Raw genomic sequence first — 19,546 nt, 5'->3', positions numbered from 1 at the left:
GCACTACAGGACCAGGGGGTTTGACACTAATGAAATGGTCCATAAAATGAGCAAACTCTTCCCATTGCATGCAGCCACTATCCGAAAGAACCATTTTCGTCCCAGGAGAAATGCCAATTTCATAGTTCTCATTATATCTTTGACCCTTCATGATAACAAAAGCAGGCACATACTGCCCATTTCCAGATACACATGCCATAACACTTACTGTTTCTCCCTTTTCACAATTCGTTTGGCTCACGACTTCTCTTTTGCCCCGCTTTGATAGGACTTTTGGTTTGTAGATCAGTTGCAAGCCTGTCTCGTCACAGTTGTATATGTTGGCAGGTTTGTCCCACATATTGTGTTCGTCTAGCAACTTTGATAAATTATTGTAAAATATGTTAACATTTGCCTTAGATAGTCATTTAGCGCGAGCATATGACAGAGCCTCTGGAACACGCAAGCTGAGTTCCTTGTGACGAGCTAAAAATCCTTGTATCCAGTTCTTCCCTGCCATTTGTAGATCATTAAAGGAATGTGGAACACCATTTGTAAGTGCATACCGATATACCAAACTGCGGAGTTCCTTATAGGTCAAACCATATCCTATAGAATCAAGTTTCAGAAGGTGCTCCACCAGTTGTACCTCCACTGCATTTGAAAGCTTAGTGTGCTGGCCAAATTTCGGAATTTGCACGTTGCTACCCACCCGTCTCCGTAAAGTGTTCCGCGGAACAGACAATGTTCTTTCGGCTGTAGCTAGAGGCATGCCATCTTGTACTGCTTTAACAGCCCTCTCCATATTCCCATCTGTCCAGGAACAGCGGTCTGTGGTTCGTTCACGATGTCGCACCATCCTGTAACAAGGACACATTATTTTAGAAATGCATACATCTGAAGGGTAATACATGCATTACACACAATTCACACATGCCCTTTCGATTTTGAGTCAAATGTACTGTAGATTAGTTGCTGAATTACATAATACCTTATAGTATTTAAATGATATGCACTTTATGCATATCCGTTTGCTCCAACACAAGCCTGTCCGTTCGCCCCGCCTGTAGCCTTGGGTTTTACATTTTCGAAGAAGCCCACCACATGGCAGCAGCATGTTGACACAGGCTGTGTATGTCGAGAAAGCAATGCCGTATCCACACTACAAAGCGCAACTTTGGCGGGACCATCATAATCCACGCAATCCTTATGTTCCGCACACAGATTTTTACTGTTTAGGTTTTTGCTAGTACAATTATCCTTACCTGGTCAGGTTTTACGGCTGGATTGGCGTTCTTCTTCAAGATTTCAACAGATGTTCAACACACCTTCTCGCCAATGTTCTGCTTCAAATCACAACGCCAACCGATGCACTGTTGCAAACTTCAACGCCAAATTATTCTATTATTTTCTTAGGACTGTCCGTTTGCCCCAATGTCCGTTTGCCCCATCCTTACCCTACTAGTTGCTTCCCAAGTAGACGGCTCATTCTCACACCTAATACAGTTTTATAATTATTAACATTAAAAAGTTCATGTCAGAAATCAATAGCCTAATTTAGTAAAGGCTACTAAATTGTTTGTGAATGGTTACCAAACAATTAACGAAACATTTTGTTAACCTTCATCCGCTCGCGCTACGGCTATCCGCTGTTCGTCACTTTTTTGTTTATTTTCATGGGTTTTTCGCAGATAGGAATTTTTTTATGCCTGCAGTTCGATTTGGTGGTTTCGAAGGTAATTTCAAGGGACATTTTTTTTTTAAAAAAAAAAACTTTATTATATAAACTCCAAAACAGTTTAAAGTAGAAGAAATATACAAATTCACTTTGGCCCAAAGAAAACTAGAAAAAACTGGAAAGATGACTAAGAAAAATCAATTAGGCATTGTTCCTCAAGATGTCGAAAGAGTCACATTTTTTCGATGCGCCCTACGGGTTCAGTACAGTGCTAAAATTTGATCTGTCCAGTTCGAACGGCAAATTGCCGTTCGCGAACGGAAGTGTGAACTTTTCTTCGATCACTTGATAAAAAATGTGAGTAAATATTTCAGTTTTTAGCATGTATTTTTCACACATTTGTTTTTATTTCGCTCTCTCTCTCTCTCCCGTCCCCCCTCTCTCCATCTCCCCCTCCCCCATCACAAAAAACTGAAATCTTTACTTAAGCCTGAATCACACGGAACTGGATTTCCAGTAGGAATGCCCTAGTTGGCGCTGGACTAGCTACCCATTTGCTAGTTTTCGCCTCACACGATACTTGTTATCATACTTGTCGATAGACGAGTGAAAATTTAATGGCGGCCGCGTGAAACAATGTATCACTTCACATTTTTAAAAGCCGATAACTATTGAACCGAGAGGAATAACGTCTCGTATAAAACGTTATTAGGTATAAAACAATGGCACTGCTAAAATACATACTTTATAACGGTTACTCTACACGTATGGAACAATATTTTAGTTGTTTCAATTGTAAACAAATACCGTGCACTCAGCATAGATGTTGTAATTCATAGCATTTATGCTAGCAAAAATGTTAAAAGGAAATGCTTTCGTCTAAAGCCGGCTTAAAGATGGACGATCAATTTGAAGAATGTTGTGCTTTTATCAAAAATTAAAAACAAAACTATGGACCAGAGATTGGCTCGAAAAAAAAAAACTCGGGTATGCACATCAATATTCATACATGAGATTCGCAGAATTCATTCACGAATTTTTAAAAAAATCAAACATTAATTTAATACACTTGTAATAATAAGGATTTTCATTTTCGGCTAATTTTATTTGTCACGTACACATCTCATCGCTTTGCATAAATACCTAAATATTAATGAACTGAATACGAACGCACTGCACGTAATCATCTCGTTGCTAACAAAAACAGCCAACACTCGGAAAGCACTGACGAGAAACTCCCTTTTGCAAAGTCACAGATTATCTTCACATGCCCAAACTTTGCTCTGATTGACTGTTCCACAGTATCTAGTCTAGAAAAGCTAGTAGCAATTAGAACATGTCTTATTCCTCCAAACCAGTCAAGCAGCCAGCCAGGCGGCCATGATTTCTACCTAGAAAGTCAGTTCAGCGCCAACTAGGGCATTCCTACAGTTCCGTGTGATAGGGGCTTTACATTTTTTTTATCAAGTGATCGAAGAAGAGTTCACACATCCGCGGGATCGAAAAACTGAATAGATCAAATTTTAGCACTGTTCTGAACCCGTAGGGCGCGTCGGAAAAATGTGGTTCGCTCGACATCTTGAGGAACAATGCCTAACTATACGACGCACGGTTTTAGAAGCGATATCGGGCGGAGTTACGGAGAGCGTGTCCTTGGCGACCAGCCAATAGCAGGAGTGCAACGTTGTACAGTTAGGAAACTGCGGCGAGCAAATTAAACGCCGTGTTCTGTAATTGTTTTTGCGCGCAAGAAGTTCTTTATAAAACTCGCCACTTTAAGATTCATCATTGCATGGGACACGACATTATGAACCTGACTGTCCAAGTCCCATGCATTTCCGTCGCCTACAGCCGGAGATATCGCTTCTCGAAGAAACAAGGGAAACCGCGCATCTCTACACACACACACAATGACCCTTCGTTTTTCTTCAGTGTTCCGTCTGTTTTTTTATTTTTTATTTGCCACCTTGTTATGAACCCCGCTGAGTTGTGTCTTGGTAAAGCTATGAGTGTCAAATTTGGCTGAATATGAACAATGGCCCTTCATTGTCGTGAGCGTTTACGAACATTGCGAGTCTGAGTCACTTTCAGTTCAGCGTTTTCGTAAACAAGGGCGGTGTAAGATAATTGTACTCGTACGCCACGAAGAACAGTTGTGAGACGATTCAATATGGCCCTTATTGATTGATTAAATGTTGGTTTATTTTACTTCGCTTTTCTGCTACCTTTGGCTAATCGCAAATATGAGGATGGATGATGATATGATGAAATTGATGAAGGGACACTTACAAACACCTATGCCCGGACCGGGATTCGAACCCGGGACCCCTGGCGTCGAGCGCGCTGTGAAGTCCAGCCCTTATGTTCGATAGTTATGCAATAGTGTGTGTTCCGCGAGTGTTACTTAATAATTTAGCGCCGGTTCCCATGGTGGAGTGGTTAGCATATCGCGCTACGACGCCAGGTATCTCGGGTTCGAATCCCGGCCTGGACATGGATTTTGTGAATGTCCATCCATCAATTTCATCATATCACTCATGCCCATCTTCGCAATTAGCAAAAAGTGACAGAAAAGTTAAATAAAATAAAGTAAAGCAAATCAAATTAATAATTTTGCTCTCGAAACCTATTACAAGTAGTACAGGCACCAAGGGTAAAATATTACGTTCACAAGACAGAAATCTTCGTTTTAAAGTGTATTCTTGTTTCAAGGAATTGGCGTCGGAAGAAATGCGTGCTAAAACAGTGTTTTCTCCGAGTCGAGAACTTACGGCTAAAGCGTGTGGTGTCTGTGTGCATACTGTGTTGCGTATGATAAAACAGGGTAACGTATCTACCACAGAAATCGGTGAACCCCTATTCAAATCTTCTGGGAAACATGCCAGAAAACAGAAACGAGAGTGATGATGATGGTCTTGCAGTTCCCCTATAATAAATTCCTTCAAACTTCTTTCAGGTACGAGTTTCTCTTATATGCTGCAGTGATATGATATAATCCTGTATAGAATTCTTTACTATATATTTCATTGTACTCAATTATCACGTGCATGCATTATATATAAAAAGCTGAATATTGGACACGGCGAAATCTCTGCGTTTCCTTTCCGCTAGCAGTTTGTTTGGCAGCAGCGCGACAGCACTGGCTGCGTATTGGCTGAACTCATGTTCCTTCTAAAAGCGTACGCCGTATAGAGAACACATCCACCGCCGCGGCCCCGCCCGATCGTGGGGGACAAGTCGCGAGTTTCTTTAGAAAAAGACGACAATCTGCCGGGTACGCGAGCGGATGAAGGTTAATTCAAAGTTATTAGATTTTTATGTATTTTACGCTACTGATGAAATACAGCAAGAATGATAGATATTTTTGGATATATGTGTGGTAAATATTTATATATTCACTTAGACGAACAAGCGTTTTGTGTGCTATGTATTATGCATACACACACACACACACACACATATCTGTACTTCCTTAGCCGTGTTGATAATCCAAATATTTCATGTTCTAATACAGTACGTAAAGCCACAAGCTTTACCTCGACCTTAGACGAAACCAGCGCACGTACTTCGATGGTGTCTATCTTTGCAAGATGCACAACAATGTAAACTTCCATGTTTTGGTGCTGCATCTATCTTGGCTTATAATGCTGGTATCTTGTAGCACAGTTTATCACCACTGTATGACAGGGGTACCACACTTAGAAGAGCAAGCGTTTCAGAGACCAAACAAAAGAGAATCGATCCTTATCAGCGTTACAAATTCACGCCTATACATTCGCCTGCTCCCTCAACAATGGCTATAATTATATACCTTACAGAGCCCAGAGTGCACCTTTGCTCTTTAGATCCTGCTTCAGATAAAGCTGGCCGGAGAATGGACAGACGCGGCTCCCAAATGTATGTTGCAATACCGGAACATTCGTAGCCCTTGCACTTACATGCGAAAGAAAAAGAAGCACAAGGCCTGTGTGACCAATATAAGGTTCGGTGCTGCTGGGCATCAAATCCGGATTTTGCAGGGCGATAATACAGACATTTATGTACCTTTCCTTCAAGGTTTATCGTTATTTTTCCTTTGAGTGTGTGTGTTCGTTTCTCTTTATCGGCGAAACAATGTTGCAATATGAAATGCGAAACAGCTCGCCGTGTAATTCTATACCAAGTAACTCATGATCGTTCCCCCATGATAGAAAGTAACTAGGTTGAAATAGCGCGTATGTGCTGATGCTCTAAATATCAATAATTTTTAAATTTATACCTTTACTTTAACTTTAATGGTTATTGGAAGGGGAGGGGCGTAATATATGAGGAAAGGTAAAGTATGAGAAATGTGAATGTTGCTTGAAGGAAATATGCAATTTAAGAAAACCAAATACGAAATTTGAATGACATAAAAAATTAGAAATACGTTAGAAAGGCACGACAATTGTAAATAGTAGTCTGCAAAGACGCAAGAATGGAAATATGTATCAAAAAAGATAACAAAAATTAGAAAAAGTGTAAAGAAAATCATAAATGATAGAAATATAATATACGTATGTTCTTAGAAAAAGAGAAACTGGAATTACACATTTACGAAAACAAAAAGTTGTCAACACAAGCAGGCACATATCCAGAATTTTTTCAAGGGGTGGACAAGGGGTATAGACAATGGCGGTGCCAGAGGAGACAGGGGCGAGTGAACCCCCAAAAAGAAGAAAAATACATAAATAAATGCATGAGCGTCTGATTGGTCAAGATTGCCGTCTCCCTACCTTTCCGTACCACTGGAAAATTAATGTAAGCCTAAATTATAGATTTTACACATATAATTTCATATGTTACAGAAATTAAAGTAAGACCTGTACAGATCATTGCAGGAATGCGATATCTTCGAATTGGAGCAACGTTTTTGGGAAACATATATTCCTTGCCTAACATAAAAAAAAAGTGTTGACCACGAAATCAGAAAGTCCACTTATAACATCAATGAATGATAATTATTTCTCTTGTTAAATTAGTGTTTCAATATTTTATTTCTCACTTGAGAAAACACTAACTCTAGTGTAAAGTGAAACGTTTCGGGATCTCCTGAACCCTCGCCCCCTCCCCCAACTGCATACTTGTCTGAACACAACATAAGATTTACTATAAAACACGCAGGTGAAACAAACTTTTTTCATGTATACAATCTACAGACACAGTTGGATCTTCACAGACAATAACATTTTCAATAGTCTTAATGCTTTATGAGCTACACAAACCTAACATCATGTCTTTTTTTATTCTGATATCTCTGAAAACTCAATTACGACGCCAAAGACTAAAATAACCAGATGATCTACCAGATTCCTTGCGTTTCGTAGACATTAAACAACTTGTGTTTTCTTAGCTGACTTATACTTGACCATGACTCCATTTCTTTGAAATTCTGCTGTTTGGCCTCCATGGAACAGTTTTTTGTCCTTTATTATGGTTTTAAATCTCTAATGTTTATTGATTCTCGCACGTAACAGGCGACTGGAGTGCCATCTTGTGACTGGGGTGATTTTTTTGTCTTTGCAGGACCTGCTGGAGAGACTGTTCCGCTTATTCGACCACGACAGGGACAATCTGTTAGTGCAAGAAGACTGGGTCGAATTTCTCAAAGCAAGGCTCACGTAAGTATTATATATGTTTTTCGCTTTTTAGTATTCCTTAACATAGCATGAAATCTTTAATTGAACGGTATCCATTGAATAACTTCCCTACTGTGAGTGAGTTTAAAACCAGGGATACGAGGCAATAAACCAATTTTCAGGAGTAAGTTGCAAATTATTTTGGTAAAACTGTCAAAGCCGGGAATCGGCTGTAAGTAGTTTATTCTGTAATTGTTGACATTCGTACTTACTTATTCTGCATTGCGAAAGATTGTTTAACAAGGGATTTCGCTTTTTTTAACGAAATTAATATCTATTGTCGACATATCGAGTAATTATTGTTCGTTCTTTTCTCGCTTCCTGAACACGCAAAATGGCGGGCAAATCTTGACTTGTGTTGTGTTTCAAACGGCAAAGCAGTGTTTCAACCTTCTTAACAGAAAATTCCCGCATAGCCCCAAAAACCATTCGGAATAGTATGGCCATCCACGAATAGCCCCAAAAACCATTCCCGCAAAAAAAACATTCCCGCATAGCCCCAAAAACCAGCCCAAAAACCATTCACGATAGCCCCACGCACCATCACGGTAAGGTTAGGTTGCTTTAGGTTGGGCAATATAGTGAAAAAACTGTGTGTTTGGAAACACTTACCGGGGATTACGTCATCAGTTGCTCGCAACATCTGGTTCAAGTACATGGATGGAAATGCAAGCAACGGCTTTCGTGCAGCGGACGGACATTATTCTCAGATGTTTGATATTATACTTCAAAATATTAATTGTAGCTTTCCTGTTGGAAATATACTTCAATTCAAGAGTTTTGTTCACTTGTCTTGTCACTCATGGGTAATAGATATTCCTAAAATGGCTATAAGCCGCGAGCGCGAACTAAAGAAGGCATTATTAATACTTACAGATACAGAATATACGACTTACAAAGCTTCACAACGATATCTTTGTTACGAAACAAATCAGTGATGTTCGATTTATTATTCTCTAAGTTACTATCATTGAAGTGTTTTCAGCTTGCTTAAAGAAATATGCGCATCACGTTTGTGTAAGGTTTTGGCAAGTAGAATTGTTTGTAAACCAATTAACATTATCATAGAAATTATGATTAAAAATTACCACTCTGAAAGGCTGCTTTGCAATTCATTCTTACAAAATAATCTCGAAAGGAAAGTGGTAGTTGTGGAGAAAAGTCAGAAGAAAATGCGAAATTCGTCTAGTTTGCATTTGTTGAAAGCATTTAAACACTTTTTTTGATGTAATATTTCGGGAGAACTCCCTTCATCAGACATTTATTTGTAGTTAGATCAATGTTACAGTTATTACAGTAGGATATTATAGCTATAACGTTGATCAAACTACAAATAAATGTCTGATGTGTGTTTTCGCGAAAAATTACATTAAAAAAGTATCCAAATGCTTGTAACAACCGTAAACTGAAATGATTCTACATCGCAAGCAATACGTACACACAAGAAGAAAAAAAGGTAAAGGTAAAGTGTTCCCCTGTGCATAGCACCACGCCATGAAGGCGTATAGGGGGTGTGGGGGTAACGCACAAGAAGAAGGGAATATGAAAGTAATCAGTGAATAATTATTGTGTCAATTCTACGCTAGGCAAATGAAATATAAAGCAAATCTTAATACTAAACATTCTGACTGTATTTTTTATTTATCTCGAGAAATAGTTCCTTTCGTTCTCATTCGCCAACATGGAAAAACTATACAATAAAGCTAGAAAGCATGCTATATACAGGGTGTCTGTGTATTAGTCTGGAAAACCGGAAATCATGGAAAAGTCAGGGAAATTTACCGTGTTTTTGAAAAAATCTATATTGCGTAATTGCACTAAATAGTAAAAAAGATATTGAACAAAGAACAAAAGGACAAGCAAGAAATTTTTAATTTGTAGTGAACACCGACAGTTACAGTAGAAATTGCATGTTAAAAACATTGGAGAAGGAATCATGTTTTGATCTCTTCCAACTAGAAATCCACTGCAGTATGTAGCTATTGGCATTCATTACACTTTCACTTTCTTGTTACAATTTTGGGGTGTTTGGTACACATTGGGATTAATACATATATTACTAAATTTTACTATAATTATGATTTTTATTTAAAAAATTATGTTTATCATTAGTCAATATGTGAAAATTATTACGTAAAAGCTCATCCTTGATGCCAATATCCAGCAGTCAATTTCGCTGTTTTCTTTCTTGACCTCGCCGGTGGCGTAGTGGCAACGTCTCCTTTGTAATCAAGGGGTCCGAGGTTCGATATCTGGTGGAGTCACAAGTTGTTCGTATCCCACTTTAAACTGTAGATCCAGTAACGATTAGCCTTACTGTGCATAAAGTGGACTTAAAACACTAACTCAGCCCTTCTTGTTATTACTCTTAACTTCTTTAGTGGATTTATAAGTGTGGTGTTTAGCTAAATTGTAGTGTGCTTCTTATACAAATGTGTAAATACATGAATTGCCCTAATGACTTGGTCCTGAAGAAGGAATTTTGTTTTTACTAAATTGCAGATGTCCTGAACTTACGCACAATTAAATTTGCTCTTGACTGTACACGTGAAAACAGGATAAAGCTTTATGAACCCACGAATTACCCCACTCGGTGCCGTAATGTGAAGTTATCAGGCGAACTCCCACCGCGGAGACGCAACCAAATAGGCCATTAGAGGATCAGGCAGAATACTCGAGGAGTAATAGTTGCGGTCTTATCACGAAACCTCTAATTGGTGAGGCTCGGTTCAGTTCCTCCGCTGTATGGGGGTCGTATCACGTTCCGGGATATTTATCTTCAGAGAAAACCAATAAATGTTCTCTGGGTTGGGCTGCCTCGGTCTTCCTTTGCTGCGACAAGTGAAGATCGGCGAGCTTCTTCGTCCATTTAGACCTTGCGGAGTGTGGCTGGGTCAGATTTCTAATTGGTAAATGTCGGATACGTTTTGGTGGTACCTGAACGGAATTTTCCTTGTTCTGCCTCATTGTTACGCCATTATTACATGATATACCGGGTGGTTCAAAAGTATCTTGACATTTTAGTCAAACACAGGGTGACCACTCTAGGACGATGATAAATTCAAATATAATTCCCGGTTTTAAAGGCAAACATTCCAAAAGTTCAAGGGTAAAAGCAGAAGTTTTCTCATTTCAAACTTACGTATTACCGCTTCTCACCACCCACACATATACAGTCACAAATATATTTACAAAATAAAGGGTCTGTGAGATTCCAAATTATTCAAAAATTCTAATTAAATTAAATTAAACGCTACATATATTTTTTAAAAAAATAATTGAAGGTGCGAGGTTTATTAGCCATTTCACATACTCAGATTCGAAATACATCTACAAACACAAGTCACAAATGTTACGGGATATAGTAATATTTCAAATATTGTTAATTGTATAAGAATTTCAAACGGAAATTTACCTAACAAACTCAAAGATATATTATCTTGGAGTAATAGATACACAGAAAAAACTGGTTTGTTTGGAATTACCAAAAAAGTTTGGTTGAGCTGTTTGGTTATGCATTTTGTTTCCGATAACCAAATGTTGCTTGTAATTAGGGACACTGAAATTTCGCGAACGCTTTAAACGCGAAATTATTTTAAAGTGTGTATAATTTTGTTTCGAGACAAGTGGATAAGAGTTATGACCATTTTCGGCTCCAATTTATTCACGAAGTTCCGCGAAATACAAATCAAAATGCGAAATGAAACGAAAAGTGTCGAAGTTCACGAAATAACACCGAAATTCAGTTGTCAAAACAAAAAAAACACATTAATTTACCTTCTTTCATAACATTGGAATGTTATTTTGCTGGTGAAAGTTCAACATTTCATTACAGGTGACAATGACTGCGTAAAGTAGTTTTACATCATCAGAAGCGCAATGTCGCACAGTGCAAACGGTGTCAATGATAAGTATTTAGCCTCTTTCTTCTCCGTTCGTTCATTTCTCCATTCCTGCATCTCAGGCTATCTCGCTCCAACGTAATGCGTAAATACGTTGCTGTCATGCAGAAAATACGGAAATTAGTTTTTTGCTGTTAATGTTATGTTTTTGTAGGACTATTTTTTTCAGTCAAAGTTTGCGGTCCAAAAAGTTCCAATCAAAGGCCTACAGAAGATCGTGTGTAGTCTGTGTCTCCATTACGCGCCACACAAAAATACGAGTTTCAAGGATTTTCGTGTCCGTGCTTCTTGTGCGCTTGCTCATAGTTTCTTTAGCGAATTACAATGCCCAAAGTTATTTCAGTATTTGAACGTCCTCGAGAGTTCGAGGCAACAAGGCTTGTACAAAATTAAATGACTTGCTCCGCGAAGATCCAGGAAATATATTTCTTTTAAATGTTAATGTTTTATTTAGTATGCACGAAATATTGTCAATGAAGATTTGTACGACATTTGCAAGAATGTGCCTATTCTAAGAGCATGTTCACAATTAAATTTTTTGAGAGGGTACAAAGCTTTTCAGGATATGGTAAAGAGGGATGTGAAGGAGTCAGGTGTATCTTTGAATTTAATTAATATGCTGCTAGCACTTAAAGATCACTAGCTATGCAAGTGTTGTGGTTTTCTATAAGTAATGTTGACTGTGAGCGTGTTTTTTCAGCTTATGGTAATATAATGACCAACCAGAGATACAACTTAAAACCATGCAATGCAGAGTTTATGTTAAGTGTACACTTTAACTGATAAAAGGTAGGTGCAGACTACTTAACTTTGAATTTTATTTACCGCTTTTCCAACGAAATGATCTTTTTTCACCACTTTTATATACCGAAATTGTAACTTTTTAAATGCGAAATTCATGAATTTTATTTACCACAAATCATTGTCCCTACTTGTAATTACTAAATAATTTTGTTTAAGAATACCAAAAAATTTGGTCAGACGAAATATGGTACTCGTAAGCAAAATGATACATATGTAAGTAAAGAGAAACAAAACGTTTGGTTAAATTTACTATATGTGCGTGAGCGTGCTTTCGAATTTGAAATAACGATTGTCCAGTTTCGTCGAGTGTAGTATGAAAATCCTTTGTCGAAAATTGAAACTCATATAGATAGATAATTACTCGAAGCGAGTCTTTGTTGTTGTGTAACCTAATATTCTGAAAAAAGCTCAGAATATACTTACTTTATACTGAGTTTCCTACACCGGCCGCTAGATGGTTCTGTCAGAACGTGTAGAAGAAACATAAGTTTTTGTACAACAAATAGTGGTACGTTTGATTGTAATGACAGTGAAAAATTGTGCTTTAACACTTTTCGAAAGATATGTGAACATTAGAGCTAGAAATTAAAGAAGAAAATGCACTGCAGTGAATAAAAATGAATCTCCCATGAGCAACCTTTTCGATTCTGGACTATATAAGTAAAAGCTAAGTGTGCTGCAGAAAAACAAACACGCTCGAAAAACGGTTAGTTTATGTGAACTTTCTAGTCTGCATGTGTATTTTGAGATCAGTTAGTTTCTACAAACTATCCACCCTAGCTAAAATTAGCCACATTGTAACATAAGTAATTATGAATAAATTATTTAACAAATCGTTCGGTAATTTTGACTTTTTGATTTGGTTTTTCTAAACAAATGGGCTACATTTTGTTAGATTTACCAAAATAATATTTGGTTTTGGTAACCAAAAAATTGTTTACGTCAAACAAATAGAACTTGACCAAATCTTTTGGTACTGGTGAACAATTGTTTGGTTGATGCCTATTTAAACAAACAATTTGTTCACCACTACCATTTTTTTGGTTAATCCAAACAAACCTTTTTCTCTGTGTAGATTGTTCTGCAAATGACACTAACAAAGTAAACGGATTGGAAGAATTCTAATATATTTTCCACGGAGCTGTCTTTTCATTCCTCGATAAAAATAAAAGCTAAAATGTGAAAAACTTGCCTCAGGCATTTAAAAATATGAATAAATTAAATTAGGGTTTGGATATTAAAAATTGCAATTATCCACGTGTACGGAGAAAAATTCAAGCAAAATTCACACAGAATTACCGGAGGCAATAATTTCCAGAATTCAAGAAATTCCCGGTGAGTATCCTGAAAAATCGTTTTATTGACAAAGTTGACAGTACTGCTGAAAAGTGCTATAGAATAGAAGACAAACTTAACACATAGTCTGGAGTGATTTCCCCTGTTGCTGCGGCTATTCGCTGTGTCAGTTGCTCCATGGTGTTGATCTCTACTTGGTACACCCTAGACTTTATGAAACCCCAGACAAAAAAGTCTAGGGGAGTGAGGTCTGGAGAACGAGCCGCCCAAAGTATTGGTGAGCCACGGCCGATCCACCTATCGGGGCTGTCAGCGAGGTAGTCCGGAACGATTCTAGCGAAATGGGGTGGTGCACCGTCTTCCTGGAAGACAATAGTGTCTTTCATCCCATCCTGAAAACCATTCATTAGCATTATAAGGAAAATGTCAAGAGGCTTCTGAAATACCCTGTATTTATACCAACTTTAGTTCATTTCCAAATGATATTTTTTTTTAAAAAAATTGTAACGACAAATTGTGAAGCTACCCTTTCTCATTTAACCGTAACATGAAGCCACACACGGAGTGAGGATGTAGGGATTCACACATTATAGATGAATTTATTTATGGATGATTAGCCAATTGCTAGATTGATTTGGTTTATTTTACTTTGTTTTCTGCCTCGTTTGGTTAATCGCAAAGATGAGGATGAGTGATGATGTGATGAAATTTATGAAGGGACATTCACAAAGAACATCCATGTCCAGGTCTGGGCCACGGAGGGCGGTACACACATTCTAGATTTCCGTCTAAGGAAGATTTCACACGAAATAACAAGCTACACGCGTCACTTGGAAACGAGCCAATCAATAGCAACGTTTTACACCGTAGCGGCATGACTAGTCACATAAGTCTGCGTTGATTGGTGAAATCCCCATGCGACAGAGGTCGTCTGTCGCTTGTATCTTCGGTGTGAAAGCTCTTAGAGGAAATCATATTATCGGACTTGAACCTCCAGGCACTGTGTTTATGAGGAGCTTTCATAAGGAAGCGACACGCGACACATGCCGCTTGCGAACAAGTCAACAACATTAACGTTTCACACTGTAACAGCATGACGACAGGCCACACAAACCTGCGTTCCATTGGTGAACGCGTATCGCTTCGGCGTGATATCTAAGGGAGATTTCAGCAGAGGCGTAATCACGAATTTTTGTCTGGGAGGCAAGTAGGCTACCAGGATAAAAGTACGAATAATATTAATAATAGTAATAATAATAATTTTAATAATATTAATGCTAATTATTATTATTATTATCAGTAGTAGTAGTAGTACTAATAGTAATATCCAAGACGTTATTATCATCGTAATATACAAAAAGGGGGTAGAAGTTGGTGCTAATGCATTTGCGTTCGATCAAACGATTTTAAATATTTTTTCAACACGTTCAATTTCACACTAATAATGCAAAACAAGCACACAAACTATTTCTGAAAGACAGAAAACGCTTGATAATACATTCCACATATAATTCTTTTTTTACATTAACATGTATAACTTTCATGCACGATATATGCAACATGGAGCGACGTGGACACTAAATTGTGTACGTATTCAACGTTTCTTTAATAATATTATATATATATATATATATATATATATATATATATATATAATATACAGTATATATTATTTAAATACATTACACAACCAATTCATCCATCTCACAATAAACCAACAGCAAAAATTGCATACATTGTCTCTAAAATGTGCACACTCCCTTTCCTCAAAACAATTGTTCATATATTTAAAACAAAATCAATTAAGACACAAGTCTTATTCCTCTGTCTGGCAATGCGAGCGAATCGAGCAAGAAAATTTTTGGATCCAATTTCTTTGCAGGCTGAAATCAATATTGATTTAATAGGACGCAAATGATTTCACGGGACGCCAATGTATTCTCTCTTTTACAACTTCTGTGCCTCCCCGATGGTGTAGTGGTCGCCCTGTGTTCATGGCGTCCCCTGTTCGATACCTGGTGGAGGCACATAGCACAGTGATTCGGATCCAACTTTAAACTGTAGGTCCAGTCCCATTAACCTTTCTGTGCCTAAAGCGGACTTAAAACCAAAAAAATAACCAATCAATCTTACAACTTATTTTCATTTAGATCGTTCGGTGCCCAGGGCCGACTCCCGCCACACCCTAGCTACGGTTCTGGACTTGATAAGACTAAGAAAAGCAAGTATTGCAAGCGAAGCGAGGAAGAAAATTTTACGAAAAGTATATTTATTTGCATAAAATTTGAAGTTGTGGGCCGTAATTGCCTCCTGCAGGTTCTCTTGGCCCTCAATGTTTGCCCCCCCAGAACCTATTTCAGTCCAAGGTTAAGGGAGGGCAATGCCCCCCCCCTGTGGTAGCGCCACTGGATTTCAGACCGAGGCGACAAGCGACAGGCAAGAGGCGACAAGCGACACGGGGATTTCGTACCGAAGCGACAAGCGAGAAGCGACACGATGCCCTTCAGTCTAAAGCAAAACATTCATCGCGACGCAAGCATCAAACGGAGGCGAGAGACTGGCCCAGTCCGAGCCACAAGGTAAGCTATAAACAACATGTGCAGCTTATCATGTCGCTTCGGTTCGAAAAGTTACATTTATTTCTGAAAGTTGATTTCCAAGAGACAAGTGTCGTTTGTCACCTGTCGCGTGTCGCTTGGATTAAATAAAAATCACAAATCCCATACACAAAATCAGTGACGTCGTCGCCTTGAAATCAAGGGATCCCGGGTTCGATTCCAGGTGGAGGCCCATAGTGGTTCGGATCCCACTTTAAACTGTAGGCCCAGTCCCAATTAGCTTATCTGTGTATAAAGTGGACTTAGAACAACACACGCAACTCAAACTGGGCCTTTGTCACCTAAGCACACACATAACAGTACCAATACAAAGAACTCCTAACTGAAACATCGTTTCATTCCTAACTAGATGTCACATGAAACATTACAGAAACTCAAATGAAAAATAGTCGCTCCTAAGAAAAGATCAAAGTCGTACCGCATCTTAAGGATCACTATATTAATCCCAAAAATGCAAGGTGTGTATTTCAATCAATTCGATAACGGTTTCTAGATGCTAGTTGATTTTTTGTTCGTGTCCACCTCGCCTCGGTTCTCTTTGGATTAAACCCAGCTGGTTTTTAGATTTATGGCTGTCTTCCCCATTTAATTTGTGTAAACAAAAAGCATCCTCGAGTCACATAAGGCGCCGGCCAATTTGTAAGGGACTCGGACTGCATTCCGATCTGTTTTCTCTGTACACTCGTCTTGCTCACTAGAATTGCAATTTGCTTCCTTACATATCATTTTTGTCCAAAGTACGTACAGTGCTACCGACTTTATTCGATTGTTTTAAAGTAGAATTTTCCATTACTTCATGTAATTAGTCTTTAATTCTTCTCAATGAAAGGGAATGTTTTTTTCTAATTAATTTTACAAAACGTAAATCACAAAAAAATATTAGTACTACAATTTAGGAAGTATCTAACTTCTCTATGATGGAGTAAAAAGAAATAATTTAAATAACGTACTATTAAAATAATTAGGCATTTGTAAAATATAATGAACGAGGGATTAATTTTTTCAGACCTTTCTAGGTCATACCCGTTTTGTCCAACCACGTCACTTTCAAGAATTCGGGACGGTGCTAGGTCAATTCTTAACTTCACTCGTTCTCACCAAAGATAACTAAACAATGGTAGTTTGCAGTACTGTACTTACCGCTTTTGTTTAATAATCATTGAGTAAATATGCGATATAGCTCCAACGGATTTCTTCAAATTTACAAGAGAAACTACGTACTGAAATAAGTTTCTGTAGCATTGTCGAAGTTCTTCGAGGTATTTCCTTTCGCGGAAACTGAAAACTTCACCATAGAATGCTGCAGAACAAGAAATAATAACTTTTTATGTAAGGAACTTGCATTTTCTGTAAAGCGACAACATTATCCCGTTGTTTCCATTATGTGCCTGCAGATGGCGCGACCGTCGAAAGTCACGCGGTCTCGCCAGTGTTTCCAAATGTACCTTCTGTTTTTACGAGATTTTTTAAAAATGTTTTTAACTCTGCTTACCTAACCTAACCCAACCTAACCTAACCTTGCCGGAAATGGTCCGTGGGGCTATCGTGAATGGTTTTTGGGGCTATCCGTCAATGGTTTTTGGGGCTATCCGTCAATGGCTTTTTGGGGCTATCCGTCAATGGTTTGTGATGACATAATGAACACGAAAGTAGGAATTTTTCGGTTAAGAAGATTGAAACACTGCATACCCACTCCAAATCGACAAAACACAAGCACGACGTGCGATGATCCACGACGAGTGCACGCCATATTGTCTGTTACCCAAGCGGAACAAGGAAGACAAATAATGACTCGTAATATGAAAAGTTGACACTATTTTATGGAAAAAGGCATAACTTCACCTTAAAGAATCTTCCGCAATGCAGAATAGGTAAGTATCAATGCTAAAATTAACGAAATAAACGAGTGAGAGGTGTTCGGGCTATATCGCATAATTACCAATCATTGGACTATTTAGAGTACTGCAGGAGACCACTTTCGCTCGCTCGTACTTGTTCTCTCACACTCGACCGTTTACAATCCAATATGATTTTAATGTGACAATAATCGTAGCGTAGACACATATATAAAATATCCGTTATGGCAGTTTCAGCCCACAATCATCTGTTTCATTTTTCATATATTACTGTGCATTTGTAAGATAGGCCAAACTACATTTTCACATGGAGGTGATTACTATGTTTACTCTTTTACTTCACGATCCGTATTTGAGGTCCCACAACCACAGACAAATTACGATTATACGTGTACTGCTGGGCTTCGAGCGTATACCGCTCGCTTTGCCTGTTCGAGAGTTATTCGCTTGAACGATGGAGCTCTCAATATTATCACAAAGAACATGTTTTATTCTACTCCAACGAGGATCGTGACCCCTTGATTACAATGAGACAGTCCTCCCTCTTGAATAAGAACGGCTATTTCGACAAATGACCTACCAACAGGTAACTACAGAAGATTAATCTAAATATGTATTTAATATATTAACTATCTGTATGATTTTGAGGCATCAAGAAATCTGCACTTAAGATAACAATAACCTACTCATCTATTTGTTAATATGGTATTCATTACTGCTATTTTTTTTAAAAAAAAAAAACAATTTAGGTTACTGGACTTGAGTCCCTGTATTTCTTCTTTACACAAACACAGTTTCTTTTTTATTGACGCCATTAACCACTGAAATACAAAATCATAGTTGGTTAGTAAAGTACCCGAAGGCATTACTGGAAAAAATGTATTGGGGTGTAACGTATACGTATATATTGTCGGTTCAAATATTTATCTATCTATATTATAACAAAAAACAACTTATTACTTTTATATGGAGAGTAAATGTCGCGAAATAACAAAACCAATTTTACCTTTAATTTCAATGAATTGATCTGTTTTTCTTTCTTCAAATAACTTCAATTCTAAAATAATCACAAAGAAACTTAAATAATTTTGAATAATAAACTTAACGCACTTAACTATTCTTTAAAAGTAATCCACAATAGTGTATATCATATTGCTTTTCAATTAATGAATTGATCTTGTCCTTTGTACAAGAACTGATAAACCAAAAACAAAAGAATTAGCTAAGCACGATCAGTGCTGCCCTCTTTCGGCAAAACTGAAACTAAACTTGAGAGAAGTTCAAACCTGTTGTGCACTTGGTGTGTTCCGGAGACATGGAATGGTGATCAGCAGCAGCAGTGTTCGTATTGGCCCTTTCTTTTACGTCTATCACCTGAAGGTAAGCTATATTTATTAAATGTTCAATATAGACCTTGCTAGTAAAGTAAAACGTAAAGTTGCTTCGTACGATCGTCTTGAAAGTAAAATTGCAACTCGTGTTGGCAATTACCAACGCGATCCGAAGGTAAAAGTTGCTGCAATGATATAAAATGCAGTCAGTGAATCGAATATTTGACGATCTGATATGCAGTGAATAATTGATATCTGGTTCACATGGTTAGGACGTTATGCTAGATAAAGTGGCATGAATTTACACTACCGGGAATTTTTCCCAATTTCGTTCATATTTCGCATACTCAATAATGTAGGGCTCCTAACCACGAATCTGCATTTAAAATTTGGCGCTCACGTGTAGAACTTGTAAATTGACGTGA

At 37.9% G+C, this 19,546-nt stretch overlaps 1 protein-coding gene across 3 annotated transcripts in view; it reads left to right on the top strand.

The window, feature by feature from the left end:
- The window catches only part of Nox (NADPH oxidase), a 390,569-nt gene that overhangs the window by 115,809 nt on the left and 255,214 nt on the right, over positions 1 to 19,546 (top strand). For 2 of the 3 annotated variants that reach the window (XM_083125014.1, XM_083125013.1), the window contains exon 2: positions 7,202 to 7,296. In XM_083125014.1, the coding sequence (XP_082981140.1) occupies positions 7,202 to 7,296 (95 nt within the window). Of the gene's footprint in view, positions 1 to 7,201; positions 7,297 to 19,083; positions 19,171 to 19,546 lie in introns of those variants that run through there. The other variant, XM_083125017.1, reaches the window with a different exon arrangement.

This window comes from Lepisma saccharinum, chromosome 7 (genome assembly GCF_977018435.1).
Source record: "Lepisma saccharinum chromosome 7, izLepSacc3.1, whole genome shotgun sequence".
Taxonomy (NCBI): Eukaryota; Metazoa; Arthropoda; class Insecta; order Zygentoma; family Lepismatidae; genus Lepisma; species Lepisma saccharinum.
Note: the sequence above shows the minus strand (reverse complement) of the source record. Positions and strands in the feature narration are given on the sequence as shown.